The sequence below is a fragment of the Lissotriton vulgaris genome, chromosome 4_1 (genome assembly GCF_964263255.1).
Source record: "Lissotriton vulgaris chromosome 4_1, aLisVul1.2, whole genome shotgun sequence".
In the NCBI taxonomy this organism is placed as follows: domain Eukaryota; kingdom Metazoa; phylum Chordata; class Amphibia; order Caudata; family Salamandridae; genus Lissotriton; species Lissotriton vulgaris.
Window position 1 is genome coordinate 2,137,724,206 of NC_141691.1, and position 19,837 is coordinate 2,137,744,042.

Genomic DNA, 19,837 nt, shown 5'->3' on the forward strand with positions numbered 1-19,837 from the left:
TTGGGGGTCTGCAGGCACAGATTGATAATTCATCATGTTTCAGGACTGACGGGTCTGGTGTGTGCTGTTAAGAGGAGATTGTTATCACACTGTGCCAAAGCCTGTAGGCAGGTAGTTTGTTAAATTGAATATCACAAGTTACTGTGGTCGGCAAGGGTTTCTGTGCCGGAGCCTTACGTGAGAAAACCACAGCGATTTGCACCGAGGTAATTCTCGTTAGGTGCTATAAGAAGGGGTTCTGCTGCGCCTTGTACATATTTGTAATTTTATTACAGTATACCTGACTGCCATCTGGAGGGAAGGATTGGGAACCAACACAGCAGGTCTGAGGTGCTTATGGAGACACGCCAGTGGTAAAGGTTAAAGGCTTGTTCTTTAAAGTGAAAAGTTAAAATTAGGACACTAAGTATTCAAGGGTACCTTGGTATTACACTATATTAAAGATTACAGATAGGTATTTTGTTCCATGGAATCTCGCAGATCACTGCAGTAGGAAAGCAGCGCTGGTGGATAGAAGATTCATACTCTCAGTAAACTTGTTGAGCCGTCTTAAGAAAGTCAGGGGCTAATTTATGAGCCCATGCGTCACTTTGCACCATGTTGCGTCATATTTACAAAGTGACGCATCGAGGGAGATGCGTCACTTTGCAAACCCCTGCGCCACATTATTCCTGCGCCAGGTATAATATATGCAGGGGGGGCGTTCCGACGCTAGTAAGCCTCATAGAAGTGACGCAGTGAAATCTATGAGATTTCACTGTGTCCCTTCTACGATGCAGATGCATCAATATCTTACGCCTGCCTCACAGCAGGCATAAGAATGACACAGGCAGATTTCACATGGGACTTGCCGATGTTAAATGACCCAATCCTGGAGTTTCGTTACTTTTGTGACACACTCCTGCAAAGTGTAATTTTTGCGCCTAAAGATACATCAGAAATACTGATGTATCTTTAACTCCTTGTGACATGATGCATCATAATGTAAAAATGATGCATCGAGCATGTTGCGAGGAGGGCGCAATGAAAAGTGACGCATCGCTGTTTTCACGCAGCGAAGCGTCACTTTTCATAAATGAGGTCCTCAGTATTTTACTTTGGCAACTGTGGTTTTATGAACTATGTCATTTTATGATGGCTTGATGGAAAAGCTTGTGGTCGGTACAGGAGGCCTCAGTTCATTACGTTGATAAGCCATTTCTAACTGCTCCAGGACTGATTGGATGACTATGAAAAACATGTCTGATTCCAAAGTCTGTTGTGTCTATTCTTAAAAATTGTAAAATATATATCAGGGTTGGAATATAGATTGTGAAAAACATATTTTAAAACAAACTGGCATTTAGAAACCTGTGTCCGGCTACATCTACCATCCTGGGCCCTCTTCGTGGCACATTGACTCTGTCTTGGAACTCCTTCATGGCCTGTCGAGTGAGGCGAGGCCTACAGCCTGCCTTTTTGCTCTGCTATGGCAGCCTGGACATCTGCTTCCCCCTCCCTAATTGCCGCCGCAGGTTGAGAGGTGCCAGGATCTCAAGAAAGCCCAACCCTTGTGCTGGGAATGGCCTCTGCCATGATTTAGTGGCTGCCTTCAGAGAGACCAGAGGTTTGCAGCTTCCGAGTATCTAGCCTCCTCTGGACTCGAGATCCATTGGTGCCTAAGCTGCCTCCTTGGGGCTGGGACACAACTATTGGGGGTTCCCCGGCTGCCCATTGGCCCACTTACTATCCCTGTCTCTCTCTTTGCATTCCGACAAAGGGTGATCCCACACTGTTCCACAAGTGGCGACAATAGGGAAAGACCAAACAGCAAATGGCTGAAGGCCAAGGCACCAAACCCCCTGCAACCACAAACATGGCCCAAATTCAACAACACATCCTAATCTCCCAAGAGGTCCTTGAGTCGGGAGAGGGGGCCCTTGAGGACAATATGATGCTGTGCTCCTCTGTCAAGACCTTCACAACGTTGCTGGGAGGGTCACTGAGGTGGAGGGCTGGGTGTCCACTCTCGAGGATGACTCAACAGACCTTAAGGCAAAAGTAAACTCACTCTTGTCCACTGTTCGCACCCTTGAGTCCAGAGTAGAAGATGTGAAGAACCACTCTTGATGTAGTAATTAGCGGTTCATAGGCTTCCCTGAAGGAGTTGAAAACCCTGCAGCCAGAGATTTTCATCGAGACTTGCATCAGATCCTAGATCCCTGAGGGGAAGTCGTTGCCCTGGTTTGTCGTTCAGCACGCACACTGAGTCTTAGCACAGAGTCACCCTCCAGGAGCACCATGCATCCTGTAATAGGCACAACTCTGAACTTTCGAGAATGGGATGCCATTCTTCAACAGGAATGTAGTCAAGGTAAAATCACTGCAATATCTCTCCAATGCATGCTGCTCTTCCAGGCACAGCTGAAGGTCCTCTAGGGGTCCTGCTCCCCTACGTTGACAGCCCCGAAGAGCCATTGGCATGGACCACCATACATAAATCTCTTTGATATTATGCTCCTTGTGATCGGGATGCAAAAAATAAAAAACTAAATCTGGGGTTGGTGAGAAAGCTGAAACAATCCTTTCATTTTTCAGTACCTCTCTCTGGGGCACAGTTGCAGCTCCACAAGCTTGTTAGCTTGCTGGCTCAGGGAGCCTTTTGAACAGAAAGGGAGTTGTGCACACACTGATTCACCTCCCAGCACAGTCCACCGCTTATCATTATGGTAAATGTAGTTCACTTTAAATGCTTACTTGAATTTTTGTTGAAGTGTTTCTTCAAACTTGGTGCAAGATTCTGATGTGAATCTCTAGACTCTTGTGTTTCTGGATATTATCCTTCTCGGTAGAGATAAAAACATGAAGTTCTTCTGGGCTTACTCATAAAGCTGCCACAATCCTCTCAGGTCTCAGTAGCTCTCCCTTGTGCACAGGTGCATATCAACAAGCTTGTCAGCTTAGTGCCTCAAGGAAGCCTTTTTAAACAGAAGGGATACATTGCTGAGTTGATACCTGCGAGACCCGTCAGTGAAGCGTTCTCTTCAATTACACATCATTACCTCCTAAAGCTTGTATTAGCCACGTGAATCTCTGACTGTCCTGCACATATTTGTGCATGTGATGATGACTCCTGCCCCTTTAATGAGTTCAGTGGAATATTTAATTATTTAAGCAGATTGTGCTGTAGCGCACACTTCATCCAAGCCGGTATTAGGAGCTTCTCAAGAGCAAAATTGATAAATTAAAAAGATAACACATGTATTTACGTAGTTCTTAAGAATGTGGGTGCTGTTGAGAGTTGAAGGCATCACATCTTGGCCAGGAGTCACTCATCACACCCTCAAAACTAGTCTGTCTGGCCAGCACTGTCTGATTGGTGGCAAAGTGTGTCATGAAAACACACAAAAGCAGTACACCTTAGCATTGCCACACACGGCTATTCTTGCAAGTCTGAGACTCCACCACTCTGAAGACATGAGGACTGCCTTGGGGTCTCTTCTGAATGCTGCCCTCCTTGTTGGCACAGGTGAGATTTCCAGCAGGCGACCTACCATGGATAAACCCTGTGTCCATGATGGCTTTACTGGGACTGAGCACGATGTGTGGCTGTGCAAGCATTGATAATATACGCCTGACCTAGAGTGTCTTTACTGGGACTGATCATACTGTGGAGCTGTGCATGCACTGATCATCTCTGCCTGACCTGGAGAGGCTTTGAATGAGTGATGATGCTGTGGGGCTCTGCAGGTACAGACTGAAAATTCATCACGTTTAAGGACTGACGGGTCTGGTGTGTGCTGTTAAGAGGAGATTGTTATCACACTGTGCCAAAGCCTGTAGGCAGGTACTTTGTTAAATTGAATATCACAGGTTACTGTAGTCGGAGCCTTACGTGAGCAAACCACAACGTTTTGCACTAAGGTAATTCTCGGTAGGTGCTATAAGAAGGGGTTCTGGATTGTTTTCACAACTGCGCGTTGTACATATTTGTAATTTTATTACAGTATACCTGACTATCGTCTGGAGGGAAGGATTAGGAACCAACACAGCAGGTCTGAGGTGCTTATGGAGACACACCGGTGGGAAAGGTTAAAGGCTTGTTCTTTACAGTGAAAAGTTATAATTAGGGCAACAGGTATTCAAGGGTACCTTGGTATTACACTATATTAACACCTTGGCTGCTAAGGGTTTTCCCGCTGGGTGCTGGATTCCCACATTTACCATTGTTTGTGACAAGGTCAACTCGTCATAAGCACAGGGCATGTAAAGCCCATGACGAGTTGACCTTGTCACTAGCATGGAAGTGGTTAAAGATTTCAGATAGGTATTTTGTTCCATGGAATCTCACAGATCACTGCAGTGGAAAGCAGTGTTGGTGGATAGAGGATTCATATTCTCAGTAAACTTGTTGAGCCATCTTAAGAGAGTCAGGGGCTGATTTATGAGCCCATGCGTCACTTTGCACCATGTTGCGTCATATTTACAATGGGACGCATCTAGGGAGATGTGCCACTCTGCAAACCCTTGCACCACATTATTCCTGCGCCAGGTATAATGTATGCAGGGGCGGTGGGCGTTCCGACGCTAGTAAGCCTCATAGAAGTGACGCAGTGAAATCTATGAGATTTCACTATGTCACTTCTAGGATGCAGATGCGTCAATATCTTACGCCTGCCTCACAGCAGGCATACGAATGACACAGGCAGATTTCACATGGGACTTGCCGATGTTAAATGACCCATTGCTGGAGGTGCATTACTTTTGTGACACACTCCTGCAAAGTGTCATTTTTGCGCCTAAAGATACAGTAGAAATACTGACGTATCTTTAACTCCTTGCGATATGATGTGTCATAATGTAAAAATGATGCATCCAGCATGTTGCAAGGAGGGCGCAATAAAAAGTGACGCTTCGCTGTTTTCTCGCAGCGATGCGTCACTTTTCATAAATGAGGTCCTCAGTATTTTACTTTGGCAACTGTAGTTTTATGAACTATGTCATTTTATGATGCTTGATGGAAAAGCTTATGGTCGGTACAGGAGGCCTCAGTTCATTACGGTGATAAGCCATTTCTAACTGCTCCAGGACTGATTGGTTGACTATGAAAAACATGTCTGATACCAAAGTCTGTTGTGTTTATTATGAAAAAATGTAATACATATATTAGGGTTGGCATATTGATTGTGAAAAACATATTTTAAAGCAAACTGGTATTTAGAAACATGTGTCCGGCTACATCTACCATCCTGGGCCCTCTTCCTGGCACATTGACTCTGTCTTGGAACTCCTTCATGGCCTGTCGAGTGAGGCAAGGACAACAGCCTTCCTTTTTGCTCTGCTATGGCAGCCTGGACCTCTGCTTCCCCCTCAATAATTGCCGCCGCAGGTTGAGAGGTGGCAGGATCTTAAGAAAGCCCAACACTTGAGCTGGGAATGGCCTTTGCCATGATCTAGTAGCTGCCTTCAGAGATACCAGAGGTTTGCAGCTTCTGAGTATCTAGCCTCCTCTGGACTCAAGATCCATTGGTGCCTCAGCTGCCTCCTTGGGGCTGGGACACAACTATTGGGGGTTCCCCGGCTGCCCATTGGCACACTTACTATCCCCGTCTCTCTCTTTGCTTTCCGGCGACAAAAGGTGATCCCACACTGTTCCACAAGTGGCGACAATAGGGAAAGACCAAACAGCAAATGGCTGAAGGCCAAGGCACCAAACCCCCTGGAACCACAAACATGGCCCAAATTCAACAAGACATCCTAATCTCCCCTGAGGTCCTTGATTCGGGAGAGGGGGGTCCTTGAGGACAATATGATGCTCTTCTCCTCTGTCAAGACCTTCACAACGTTGCTGGGAGGGTCACTGAGGTGGAATGCTGGGTGTCCACTCTCGAGGATGACTCATCAGACTTAAGGCAAAAGTAAACTCACTCCTGTCCACTGTTCGCACCCTTAAGTCCAGAGCAGAAGATGTGGAGAACCACTTTTGATGTAGTAATCTGCGGTTCATAGGCTTCCCTGAAGGAGTTGAAAACCCTGCAGCCAGAGATCTTCATTGAGACTTGCATCAGATCCTAGATCCCTGAGGGAAAGTCGTTGCCCTGGTTTGCAGGCACACTGAGTTTTAGCACAGAGTCCCCCTCCAGGAGAACCATGCATCCTGTAACAGGCACAACTCTGAACATTCGAGAATGAGATGCCATTCTTCAACAGGAATGTAGTCAAGGTAAAATCACTGCAATATCTCTCCAATGCATGCTGCTCTTCCAGGCACAGCTGAAGGTCCTCTAGGGGTCCTGCTCCCATTACTTTGACAGCCCCGAAGAGCCATCGGCATGGACCACCGTACAGAAATCTCTTTGATATTATGCTCCTCCTGATCTGGATGCAATAAAAAAAAACGAAATCTGGGGTTGCTGAGAAAGCTGCCACAATCCTTTCATTTTTCAGTACCTCTCTCTGGGGCACAGTTACAGCTCCACAAGCTTGTTAGCTTGCTGGCTCAGGGAGCCTTTTGAACAGAAAGGGAGTTGTGCGCACACTGATTCACCTCCCAGCACAGTCCACCCCTTAGCATTATGGTAAATGCAGTTCACTTTAAATGCTTACTTGAATTTTTGTAAGTGTTTCATCAAAGTTGGTGCAAGTTAATGATGTGAATCTCTAGACACTTGTGTTTCTGGATATTATCCTTCTCGGTAGAGATAAAAACATGAAGTTCATCAGGGGTCACTGAGAAAGATGCCACAATCCTCTCCTGTCTCAGTAGCTCTCCCTTGTGCAAAGGTGCATATCAACAAGCTTGTCAGCTTAATGCCTCAAGGAAGCCTTTTTAAACAGAAGGGATCAGTGCCTGAACTGATACCTGCAAGACTCGTCAGTGAAACATTCTCTTCAATTACATATCATTACCTCCTAAACCTTGTATTAGCCACGTGAATCTCTGACTGTCCTGCACATATCTGTGCATGTAATGATGACTCCTGTCTCTTTATTGAGTCCAGTGGAATATTTAATTACTTACGCAGTTGGTGCTGTAGCGAACACTTCATCCAAGCAGGTAATAGGGTGCTTCTCATGAGCAAAATTGATAAATTAAAAAGATAACACTTGAATTTACGTAGTTCTTAAGAATGTGGGTGCCGCTGAGAGTAGAAGACATCACACCTTGGCCAGGAGTCACTCATCACACCTTCAAAACTAGTCTGTCTGGCCAGCACTGTCTGATTGGTGGCAAAGTGTGTCATGAAAACACACAAAAGCAGTACACCTCAGCACCGTCACACACGGTTATTCTTGCATGTCTGAGACTCCACCACTCTGAAGACATGAGGACTGCTTTGGGGTCTCTTCTGACTGCTGCCCTCCTTGTTGGCACAGGTGAGATTTCCAGCAGGCAACATACCATAGATAAACCCTGTGTCCATGATGGCTTTACTGGGACTGAGCATGCTGTGTGGCTGTGCAAGCATTGATAATATGCACCTGACCTAGAGTGGCTTTACTGGGACTGATCATACTGTGGAGCTGTGCATGCACTGATCATCTATGCCTGACCTGGAGAGGCTTTGAATGAGTGATGATGCCTTGGGGGTCTGCAGGCACAGATTGATAATTCATCATGTTTCAGGACTGACGGGTCTGGTGTGTGCTGTTAAGAGGAGATTGTTATCACACTGTGCCAAAGCCTGTAGGCAGGTAGTTTGTTAAATTGAATATCACAAGTTACTGTGGTCGGCAAGGGTTTCTGTGCCGGAGCCTTACGTGAGCAAACCACAGCGATTTGCACCGAGGTAATTCTCGTTAGGTGCTATAAGAAGGGGTTCTGCTGCGCCTTGTACATATTTGTAATTTTATTACAGTATACCTGACTGTCATCTGGAGGGAAGGATTGGGAACCAACACAGCAGGTCTGAGGTGCTTATGGAGACACGCCAGTGGTAAAGGTTAAAGGCTTGTTCTTTAAAGTGAAAAGTTAAAATTAGGACACTAAGTATTCAAGGGTACCTTGGTATTACACTATATTAAAGATTACAGATAGGTATTTTGTTCCATGGAATCTCGCAGATCACTGCAGTAGGAAAGCAGCGCTGGTGGATAGAAGATTCATACTCTCAGTAAACTTGTTGAGCCGTCTTAAGAAAATCAGGGGCTAATTTATGAGCCCATGCGTCACTTTGCACCATGTTGCGTCATATTTACAAAGTGACGCATCGAGGGAGATGCGTCACTTTGCAAACCCCTGCGCCACATTATTCCTGCGCCAGGTATAATATATGCAGGGGGGGGCGTTCCGACGCTAGTAAGCCTCATAGAAGTGACGCAGTGAAATCTATGAGATTTCACTGTGTCCCTTCTACGATGCAGATGCATCAATATCTTACGCCTGCCTCACAGCAGGCATAAGAATGACACAGGCAGATTTCACATGGGACTTGCCGATGTTAAATGACCCAATCCTGGAGTTTTGTTACTTTTGTGACACACTCCTGCAAAGTGTAATTTTTGCGCCTAAAGATACATCAGAAATACTGATGTATCTTTAACTCCTTGTGACATGATGCGTCATAATGTAAAAATGATGCATCGAGCATGTTGCGAGGAGGGCGCAATGAAAAGTGACGCATCGCTGTTTTCACGCAGCGAAGCGTCACTTTTCATAAATGAGGTCCTCAGTATTTTACTTTGGCAACTGTGGTTTTATGAACTATGTCATTTTATGATGGCTTGATGGAAAAGCTTGTGGTCGGTACAGGAGGCCTCAGTTCATTACGTTGATAAGCCATTTCTAACTGCTCCAGGACTGATTGGATGACTATGAAAAACATGTCTGATTCCAAAGTCTGTTGTGTTTATTCTTAAAAATTGTAAAATATATATCAGGGTTGGAATATAGATTGTGAAAAACATATTTTAAAACAAACTGGCATTTAGAAACCTGTGTCCGGCTACATCTACCATCCTGGGCCCTCTTCGTGGCACATTGACTCTGTCTTGGAACTCCTTCATGGCCTGTCGAGTGAGGCGAGGCCTACAGCCTGCCTTTTTGCTCTGCTATGGCAGCCTGGACATCTGCTTCCCCCTCCCTAATTGCCGCCGCAGGTTGAGAGGTGCCAGGATCTCAAGAAAGCCCAACCCTTGTGCTGGGAATGGCCTCTGCCATGATTTAGTGGCTGCCTTCAGAGAGACCAGAGGTTTGCAGCTTCCGAGTATCTAGCCTCCTCTGGACTCGAGATCCATTGGTGCCTAAGCTGCCTCCTTGGGGCTGGGACACAACTATTGGGGGTTCCCCGGCTGCCCATTGGCCCACTTACTATCCCTGTCTCCCTCTTTGCATTCCGGCGACAAAGGGTGATCCCACACTGTTCCACAAGTGGCGACAATAGGGAAAGACCAAACAGCAAATGGCTGAAGGCCAAGGCACCAAACCCCCTGCAACCACAAACATGGCCCAAATTCAACAACACATCCTAATCTCCCAAGAGGTCCTTGAGTCGGGAGAGGGGGTCCTTGAGGACAATATGATGCTGTGCTCCTCTGTCAAGACCTTCACAACGTTGCTGGGAGGGTCACTGAGGTGGAGGGCTGGGTGTCCACTCTCGAGGATGACTCAACAGACCTTAAGGCAAAAGTAAACTCACTCCTGTCCACTGTTCGCACCCTTGAGTCCAGAGTAGAAGATGTGAAGAACCACTCTTGATGTAGTAATTAGCGGTTCATAGGCTTCCCTGAAGGAGTTGAAAACCCTGCAGCCAGAGATTTTCATCGAGACTTGCATCAGATCCTAGATCCCTGAGGGGAAGTCGTTGCCCTGGTTTGTCGTTCAGCACGCACACTGAGTCTTAGCACAGAGTCACCCTCCAGGAGCACCATGCATCCTGTAATAGGCACAACTCTGAACTTTCGAGAATGGGATGCCATTCTTCAACAGGAATGTAGTCAATGTAAAATCACTGCAATATCTCTCCAATGCATGCTGCTCTTCCAGGCACAGCTGAAGGTCCTCTAGGGGTCCTGCTCCCCTACGTTGACAGCCCCGAAGAGCCATTGGCATGGACCACCGTACATAAATCTCTTTGATATTATGCTCCTTGTGATCGGGATGCAAAAAATAAAAAACTAAATCTGGGGTTGGTGAGAAAGCTGAAACAATCCTTTCATTTTTCAGTACCTCTCTCTGGGGCACAGTTGCAGCTCCACAAGCTTGTTAGCTTGCTGGCTCAGGGAGCCTTTTGAACAGAAAGGGAGTTGTGCACACACTGATTCACCTCCCAGCACAGTCCACCGCTTATCATTATGGTAAATGCAGTTCACTTTAAATGCTTACTTGAATTTTTGTTGAAGTGTTTCTTCAAACTTGGTGCAAGATTCTGATGTGAATCTCTAGACTCTTGTGTTTCTGGATATTATCCTTCTCGGTAGAGATAAAAACATGAAGTTCTTCTGGGCTTACTCATAAAGCTGCCACAATCCTCTCAGGTCTCAGTAGCTCTCCCTTGTGCACAGGTGCATATCAACAAGCTTGTCAGCTTAGTGCCTCAAGGAAGCCTTTTTAAACAGAAGGGATACATTGCTGAGTTGATACCTGCGAGACCCGTCAGTGAAGCGTTCTCTTCAATTACACATCATTACCTCCTAAAGCTTGTATTAGCCACGTGAATCTCTGACTGTCCTGCACATATTTGTGCATGTGATGATGACTCCTGCCCCTTTAATGAGTTCAGTGGAATATTTAATTATTTAAGCAGATTGTGCTGTAGCGCACACTTCATCCAAGCCGGTATTATGAGCTTCTCAAGAGCAAAATTGATAAATTAAAAAGATAACACTTGTATTTACGTAGTTCTTAAGAATGTGGGTGCTGTTGAGAGTTGAAGGCATCACATCTTGGCCAGGAGTCACTCATCACACCCTCAAAACTAGTCTGTCTGGCCAGCACTGTCTGATTGGTGGCAAAGTGTGTCATGAAAACACACAAAAGCAGTACACCTTAGCATTGCCACACACGGCTATTCTTGCAAGTCTGAGACTCCACCACTCTGAAGACATGAGGACTGCCTTGGGGTCTCTTCTGACTGCTGCCCTCCTTGTTGGCACAGGTGAGATTTCCAGCAGGCGACCTACCATGGATAAACCCTGTGTCCATGATGGCTTTACTGGGACTGAGCACGATGTGTGGCTGTGCAAGCATTGATAATATACGCCTGACCTAGAGTGGCTTTACTGGGACTGATCATACTGTGGAGCTGTGCATGCACTGATCATCTCTGCCTGACCTGGAGAGGCTTTGAATGAGTGATGATGCTGTGGGGCTCTGCAGGTACAGACTGAAAATTCATCACGTTTAAGGACTGACGGGTCTGGTGTGTGCTGTTAAGAGGAGATTGTTATCACACTGTGCCAAAGCCTGTAGGCAGGTACTTTGTTAAATTGAATATCACAGGTTACTGTAGTCGGAGCCTTACGTGAGCAAACCACAACGTTTTGCACTAAGGTAATTCTCGGTAGGTGCTATAAGAAGGGGTTCTGGATTGTTTTCACAACTGCGCGTTGTACATATTTGTAATTTTATTACAGTATACCTGACTATCGTCTGGAGGGAAGGATTAGGAACCAACACAGCAGGTCTGAGGTGCTTATAGAGACACACCGGTGGGAAAGGTTAAAGGCTTGTTCTTTACAGTGAAAAGTTATAATTAGGGCAACAGGTATTCAAGGGTACCTTGGTATTACACTATATTAACACCTTGGCTGCTAAGGGTTTTCCCGCTGGGTGCTGGATTCCCACATTTACCATTGTTTGTGACAAGGTCAACTCGTCATAAGCACAGGGCATGTAAAGCCCATGACGAGTTGACCTTGTCACTAGCATGGAAGTGGTTAAAGATTTCAGATAGGTATTTTGTTCCATGGAATCTCACAGATCACTGCAGTGGAAAGCAGTTTTGGTGGATAGAGGATTCATATTCTCAGTAAACTTGTTGAGCCATCTTAAGAGAGTCAGGGGCTGATTTATGAGCCCATGCGTCACTTTGCACCATGTTGCGTCATATTTACAATGGGACGCATCTAGGGAGATGTGCCACTCTGCAAACCCTTGCACCACATTATTCCTGCGCCAGGTATAATGTATGCAGGGGCGGTGGGCGTTCCGACGCTAGTAAGCCTCATAGAAGTGACGCAGTGAAATCTATGAGATTTCACTATGTCACTTCTAGGATGCAGATGCGTCAATATCTTACGCCTGCCTCACAGCAGGCATACGAATGACACAGGCAGATTTCACATGGGACTTGCCGATGTTAAATGACCCATTGCTGGAGGTGCATTACTTTTGTGACACACTCCTGCAAAGTGTCATTTTTGCGCCTAAAGATACAGTAGAAATACTGACGTATCTTTAACTCCTTGCGATATGATGTGTCATAATGTAAAAATGATGCATCCAGCATGTTGCAAGGAGGGCGCAATAAAAAGTGACGCTTCGCTGTTTTCTCGCAGCGATGCGTCACTTTTCATAAATGAGGTCCTCAGTATTTTACTTTGGCAACTGTAGTTTTATGAACTATGTCATTTTATGATGCTTGATGGAAAAGCTTATGGTCGGTACAGGAGGCCTCAGTTCATTACGGTGATAAGCCATTTCTAACTGCTGCAGGACTGATTGGTTGACTATGAAAAACATGTCTGATACCAAAGTCTGTTGTGTTTATTATGAAAAAATGTAATACATATATTAGGGTTGGCATATTGATTGTGAAAAACATATTTTAAAGCAAACTGGTATTTAGAAACATGTGTCCGGCTACATCTACCATCCTGGGCCCTCTTCCTGGCACATTGACTCTGTCTTGGAACTCCTTCATGGCCTGTCGAGTGAGGCAAGGACAACAGCCTTCTTTTTTGCTCTGCTATGGCAGCCTGGACCTCTGCTTCCCCCTCAATAATTGCCGCCGCAGGTTGAGAGGTGGCAGGATCTTAAGAAAGCCCAACACTTGAGCTGGGAATGGCCTCTGCCATGATCTAGTAGCTGCCTTCAGAGATACCAGAGGTTTGCAGCTTCTGAGTATCTAGCCTCCTCTGGACTCGAGATCCATTGGTGCCTCAGCTGCCTCCTTGGGGCTGGGACACAACTATTGGGGGTTCCCCGGCTGCCCATTGGCCCACTTACTATCCCCGTCTCTCTCTTTGCTTTCCGGCGACAAAAGGTGATCCCACACTGTTCCACAAGTGGCGACAATAGGGAAAGACCAAACAGCAAATGGCTGAAGGCCAAGGCACCAAACCCCCTGGAACCACAAACATGGCCCAAATTCAACAAGACATCCTAATCTCCCCTGAGGTCCTTGATTCGGGAGAGGGGGGTCCTTGAGGACAATATGATGCTCTTCTCCTCTGTCAAGACCTTCACAACGTTGCTGGGAGGGTCACTGAGGTGGAGGGCTGGGTGTCCACTCTCGAGGATGACTCATCAGACTTAAGGCAAAAGTAAACTCACTCCTGTCCACTGTTCGCACCCTTAAGTCCAGAGCAGAAGATGTGGAGAACCACTTTTGATGTAGTAATCTGCGGTTCATAGGCTTCCCTGAAGGAGTTGAAAACCCTGCAGCTAGAGATCTTCATTGAGACTTGCATCAGATCCTAGATCCCTGAGGGAAAGTCGTTGCCCTGGTTTGCAGGCACACTGAGTTTTAGCACAGAGTCCCCCTCCAGGAGAACCATGCATCCTGTAACAGGCACAACTCTGAACATTCGAGAATGAGATGCCATTCTTCAACAGGAATGTAGTCAAGGTAAAATCACTGCAATATCTCTCCAATGCATGCTGCTCTTCCAGGCACAGCTGAAGGTCCTCTAGGGGTCCTGCTCCCATTACTTTGACAGCCCCGAAGAGCCATCGGCATGGACCACCGTACAGAAATCTCTTTGATATTATGCTCCTCCTGATCTGGATGCAATAAAAAAAAACGAAATCTGGGGTTGCTGAGAAAGCTGCCACAATCCTTTCATTTTTCAGTACCTCTCTCTGGGGCACAGTTACAGCTCCACAAGCTTGTTAGCTTGCTGGCTCAGGGAGCCTTTTGAACAGAAAGGGAGTTGTGCACACACTGATTCACCTCCCAGCACAGTCCACCCCTTAGCATTATGGTAAATGCAGTTCACTTTAAATGCTTACTTGAATTTTTGTAAGTGTTTCATCAAAGTTGGTGCAAGTTAATGATGTGAATCTCTAGACACTTGTGTTTCTGGATATTATCCTTCTCGGTAGAGATAAAAACATGAAGTTCATCAGGGATTACTGAGAAAGATGCCACAATCCTCTCCTGTCTCAGTAGCTCTCCCTTGTGCAAAGGTGCATATCAACAAGCTTGTCAGCTTAATGCCTCAAGGAAGCCTTTTTAAACAGAAGGGATCAGTGCCTGAACTGATACCTGCAAGACTCGTCAGTGAAACATTCTCTTCAATTACATATCATTACCTCCTAAACCTTGTATTAGCCACGTGAATCTCTGACTGTCCTGCACATATCTGTGCATGTAATGATGACTCCTGTCTCTTTATTGAGTCCAGTGGAATATTTAATTACTTACGCAGTTGGTGCTGTAGCGAACACTTCATCCAAGCAGGTAATAGGGTGCTTCTCATGAGCAAAATTGATAAATTAAAAAGATAACACTTGAATTTACGTAGTTCTTAAGAATGTGGGTGCCGCTGAGAGTAGAAGACATCACACCTTGGCCAGGAGTCACTCATCACACCTTCAAAACTAGTCTGTCTGGCCAGCACTGTCTGATTGGTGGCAAAGTGTGTCATGAAAACACACAAAAGCAGTACACCTCAGCACCGTCACACACGGTTATTCTTGCATGTCTGAGACTCCACCACTCTGAAGACATGAGGACTGCTTTGGGGTCTCTTCTGACTGCTGCCCTCCTTGTTGGCACAGGTGAGATTTCCAGCAGGCAACATACCATAGATAAACCCTGTGTCCATGATGGCTTTACTGGGACTGAGCATGCTGTGTGGCTGTGCAAGCATTGATAATATGCACCTGACCTAGAGTGGCTTTACTGGGACTGATCATACTGTGGAGCTGTGCATGCACTGATCATCTATGCCTGACCTGGAGAGGCTTTGAATGAGTGATGATGCCTTGGGGGTCTGCAGGCACAGATTGATAATTCATCATGTTTCAGGACTGACGGGTCTGGTGTGTGCTGTTAAGAGGAGATTGTTATCACACTGTGCCAAAGCCTGTAGGCAGGTAGTTTGTTAAATTGAATATCACAAGTTACTGTGGTCGGCAAGGGTTTCTGTGCCGGAGCCTTACGTGAGCAAACCACAGCGATTTGCACCGAGGTAATTCTCGTTAGGTGCTATAAGAAGGGGTTCTGCTGCGCCTTGTACATATTTGTAATTTTATTACAGTATACCTGACTGTCATCTGGAGGGAAGGATTGGGAACCAACACAGCAGGTCTGAGGTGCTTATGGAGACACGCCAGTGGTAAAGGTTAAAGGCTTGTTCTTTAAAGTGAAAAGTTAAAATTAGGACACTAAGTATTCAAGGGTACCTTGGTATTACACTATATTAAAGATTACAGATAGGTATTTTGTTCCATGGAATCTCGCAGATCACTGCAGTAGGAAAGCAGCGCTGGTGGATAGAAGATTCATACTCTCAGTAAACTTGTTGAGCCGTCTTAAGAAAGTCAGGGGCTAATTTATGAGCCCATGCGTCACTTTGCACCATGTTGCGTCATATTTACAAAGTGACGCATCGAGGGAGATGCGTCACTTTGCAAACCCCTGCGCCACATTATTCCTGCGCCAGGTATAATATATGCAGGGGGGGGGCGTTCCGACGCTAGTAAGCCTCATAGAAGTGACGCAGTGAAATCTATGAGATTTCACTGTGTCCCTTCTACGATGCAGATGCATCAATATCTTACGCCTGCCTCACAGCAGGCATAAGAATGACACAGGCAGATTTCACATGGGACTTGCCGATGTTAAATGACCCAATCCTGGAGTTTCGTTACTTTTGTGACACACTCCTGCAAAGTGTAATTTTTGCGCCTAAAGATACATCAGAAATTCTGATGTATCTTTAACTCCTTGTGACATGATGCGTCATAATGTAAAAATGATGCATCGAGCATGTTGCGAGGAGGGCGCAATGAAAAGTGACGCATCGCTGTTTTCACGCAGCGAAGCGTCACTTTTCATAAATGAGGTCCTCAGTATTTTACTTTGGCAACTGTGGTTTTATGAACTATGTCATTTTATGATGGCTTGATGGAAAAGCTTGTGGTCGGTACAGGAGGCCTCAGTTCATTACGTTGATAAGCCATTTCTAACTGCTCCAGGACTGATTGGATGACTATGAAAAACATGTCTGATTCCAAAGTCTGTTGTGTTTATTCTTAAAAATTGTAAAATATATATCAGGGTTGGAATATAGATTGTGAAAAACATATTTTAAAACAAACTGGCATTTAGAAACCTGTGTCCGGCTACATCTACCATCCTGGGCCCTCTTCGTGGCACATTGACTCTGTCTTGGAACTCCTTCATGGCCTGTCGAGTGAGGCGAGGCCTACAGCCTGCCTTTTTGCTCTGCTATGGCAGCCTGGACATCTGCTTCCCCCTCCCTAATTGCCGCCGCAGGTTGAGAGGTGCCAGGATCTCAAGAAAGCCCAACCCCTGTGCTGGGAATGGCCTCTGCCATGATTTAGTGGCTGCCTTCAGAGAGACCAGAGGTTTGCAGCTTCCGAGTATCTAGCCTCCTCTGGACTCGAGATCCATTGGGGCCTAAGCTGCCTCCTTGGGGCTGGGACACAACTATTGGGGGTTCCCCGGCTGCCCATTGGCCCACTTACTATCCCTGTCTCTCTCTTTGCATTCCGGCGACAAAGGGTGATCCCACACTGTTCCACAAGTGGCGACAATAGGGAAAGACCAAACAGCAAATGGCTGAAGGCCAAGGCACCAAACCCCCTGCAACCACAAACATGGCCCAAATTCAACAACACATCCTAATCTCCCAAGAGGTCCTTGAGTCGGGAGAGGGGGCCCTTGAGGACAATATGATGCTGTGCTCCTCTGTCAAGACCTTCACAATGTTGCTGGGAGGGTCACTGAGGTGGAAGGCTGGGTGTCCACTCTCGAGGATGACTCAACAGACCTTAAGGCAAAAGTAAACTTACTCCTGTCCACTGTTCGCACCCTTGAGTCCAGAGTAGAAGATGTGAAGAACCACTCTTGATGTAGTAATTAGCGGTTCATAGGCTTCCCTGAAGGAGTTGAAAACCCTGCAGCCAGAGATTTTCATCGAGACTTGCATCAGATCCTAGATCCCTGAGGGGAAGTCGTTGCCCTGGTTTGTCGTTCAGCACGCACACTGAGTCTTAGCACAGAGTCACCCTCTAGGAGCGCCACGCATCCTGTAACAGGCACAACTTTGAACTTTCGAGAATGGGCTGCCATTCTTCAACAGGAATGTAGTCAAGGTAAAATCACTGCAATATCTCTCCATGCATGCTGCTCTTCCAGGCACAGCTGAAGTTCCTCTAGGGGTCCTGCTCCCATTACTTTGACTGCCCTGAAGAGCCATTGGCATGGACCACCATACGGAAATCTCTTTGATATTATGCTCCTCCTGATCGGGATGCAAAAAATAAAAAACGAAATCTGGGGTTGCTAAGAAAGTTTCCACAATCCGACTGGGGGCAAGTTGGCCGCTGAGATGCCGTAGTGGATGGTCGCACCCTGTAACCCTCCTGACTGGGAAGATGAGGTGTACTTCGTGCTCATATGCTTAGATTGCAGACTTACAGATTTGCAGATTCACCGATCTACTACCAAGCTAAGTTGATTTAATCTAATCTGCTGTGGAAAATTTGCCTTTCTTACTGGGAGAAAAGAGCACTCGATACTGATAAAAAGCGATGCTGAGAGAACTCACTGGCTTGCTTTTTTTGATATGTGACTTTCCACAAGAGAAAAAGTGGGCTCTGCAGAAATATCTGCACAAACACTGTTCAGCTTTGATTTCCCGTTCGCCCCTACCTGGAAGTCGCTATTGGAAAGTTGCTTCAAAATCTATGGCTACAAAACCTGCACTTTACTCGAGGAAGAATCGTGACCGAGACGATTGGAGCCGTGACTCCGAGGCGGAGGAGGATATGGATAACCTCGGGGCCCCAGCACTTAATTTAAGAGGGAAAGCACGATCTAAAGCGCAGCAAAGGCGAGAAGCGGCAAAGGAAAATAAATTAAAGAAAATACGTGAAAAAGAGGAAGGAGGGAAAAAAAAGAATGTGACTGTCCCAGCGTCAGCTATTGTAAGGAGAAGAGAGGAAGCAAAACTCACCGCTGGGGAGGTACTTGGAAAGGAAACTGCACTCCGCCAGATGACCATAGTTGAGACTTTTTTGCCCGCAGCAACACCAGTAACGACTGACCAAACAACTTTGCAGTCGAATCTGTCACAGGGAGTGAGAGTCCCCACGTTGGTGAGCCTGTGCAGGATGTTGCAGCCTGCTGTGGAGAGGGAACCGTTTGAACAGGCAGGAGCAGATGGGGATGGTACCTGCACGCTCGAGGTACAGCCTCTAACTGAAGTTACAGAGGCAGCAGAAGGCGGAGACTTTTCTACTGCTGTGGAAGTGGGCGGACCCAAGCTCTTAAAGGAGAAAGCCACAATTCATTTGGCACCAGTGGTATCTGGAGTTAAAGGGCCAGGCGCAGAACAAAGCCTGGTGGAGGATACTGTTGTAGAAAAAAGTAATTCTGAGGCTGCAACTAACTTAATTGAAACAGAGCTAAGGGTTGATAATGATATTAACTTGGATTCAATTAATAAGAGGGATGCAAGCACACGCAAATTACCTGATGCACTTCCTGCCTCTCCCAGTGATGAGGTTTTTTTCACTGGTAATGACGAGGCGGATGATGAGCAAAGTATGAATGGAAGTCTGGGATCAACGACAGACACGGAGTCAGAGACGGAGAGTTCAGATGATGAAACAGTGAATACTGACACGGGAAGTAATGAGACTGTATCAGGGACTGACTTTGAAAACTCCTCAACTCCTATCAGTAATGAGATAGAACCTATTGATAAAGAATATAAGGATTCAGTTAAAAAAACATTGCAAAAATACGTCTCTTCTAGATCAAAGACAAATCCTCAGGGCAGTATCAGATCGGTGGAAAAAATTAAAACTAAGAGCAAAAAAAAGAAGTCAAGCAAACGAAAAGGGAAATCTAGACAACAGAGATTGTCAAAGGAACGCAGAGGCAATATGAAAACAGTAGTAAAAATTTGGATAAGATGGCAGAGAACTCTGGAATACCGGCAGATGAGTTTGTAAATGGTGAAACTCTGGACTCTGCGGACCGTGGAGCGGATGGTGGTATGTCTAATTTTGAAGTTTTATTTACAACATTAAAACAAATGCAGAGTGAGGCTCGCATTGAGAGCCAAAAAGCAAAGCGCAGGGCTAAACAGGCGAATAGGAAAATACAATCCTCCTTGCGTAAGGTCAGCAGGTTGTATGAGGAGATGGCTGAGAGAGTTTCTGAAGTAGAGACTAGAACCGGGAAATTAGAAGATGATATGGTCAAAGTGAAGGATGACAGAAAAGAACAAGATAAGACTACGGCCGACATGTTATGGAAACTCGAGGAATTTGAGAACAGACAAAGACGCAACAATGTTCGCCTGATTGGAATACAGGAAGGGAAAGAAGGAAGTGATGTTCGGGGGTATGTTGTTGACTTATTAAAGGGTGCCCTCCCAGAGTTGTCTACATGGGATCTTGACCATGAAATACAAAGGGCGCATCGTTTTCCTC

General features: G+C 46.0%; 1 protein-coding gene across 2 annotated transcripts in view; it reads left to right on the plus strand.

Moving 5' to 3' along the window:
* The first annotated feature begins 10,997 nt into the window (after positions 1 to 10,997).
* Positions 10,998 to 19,837, plus strand: part of LOC147725239 (lymphocyte antigen 6E-like) — a 104,284-nt gene continuing 95,444 nt past the window's right edge. Inside the window, exon 1 of one of the 2 annotated variants that reach the window (XM_086967144.1) lies at positions 10,998 to 11,075. In XM_086967144.1, the coding sequence (XP_086823270.1) occupies positions 11,024 to 11,075 (52 nt within the window). In that variant the 5' untranslated portion in view covers positions 10,998 to 11,023. Of the gene's footprint in view, positions 11,076 to 14,844; positions 14,924 to 19,837 lie in introns of those variants that run through there. The other variant, XM_086967142.1, reaches the window with a different exon arrangement.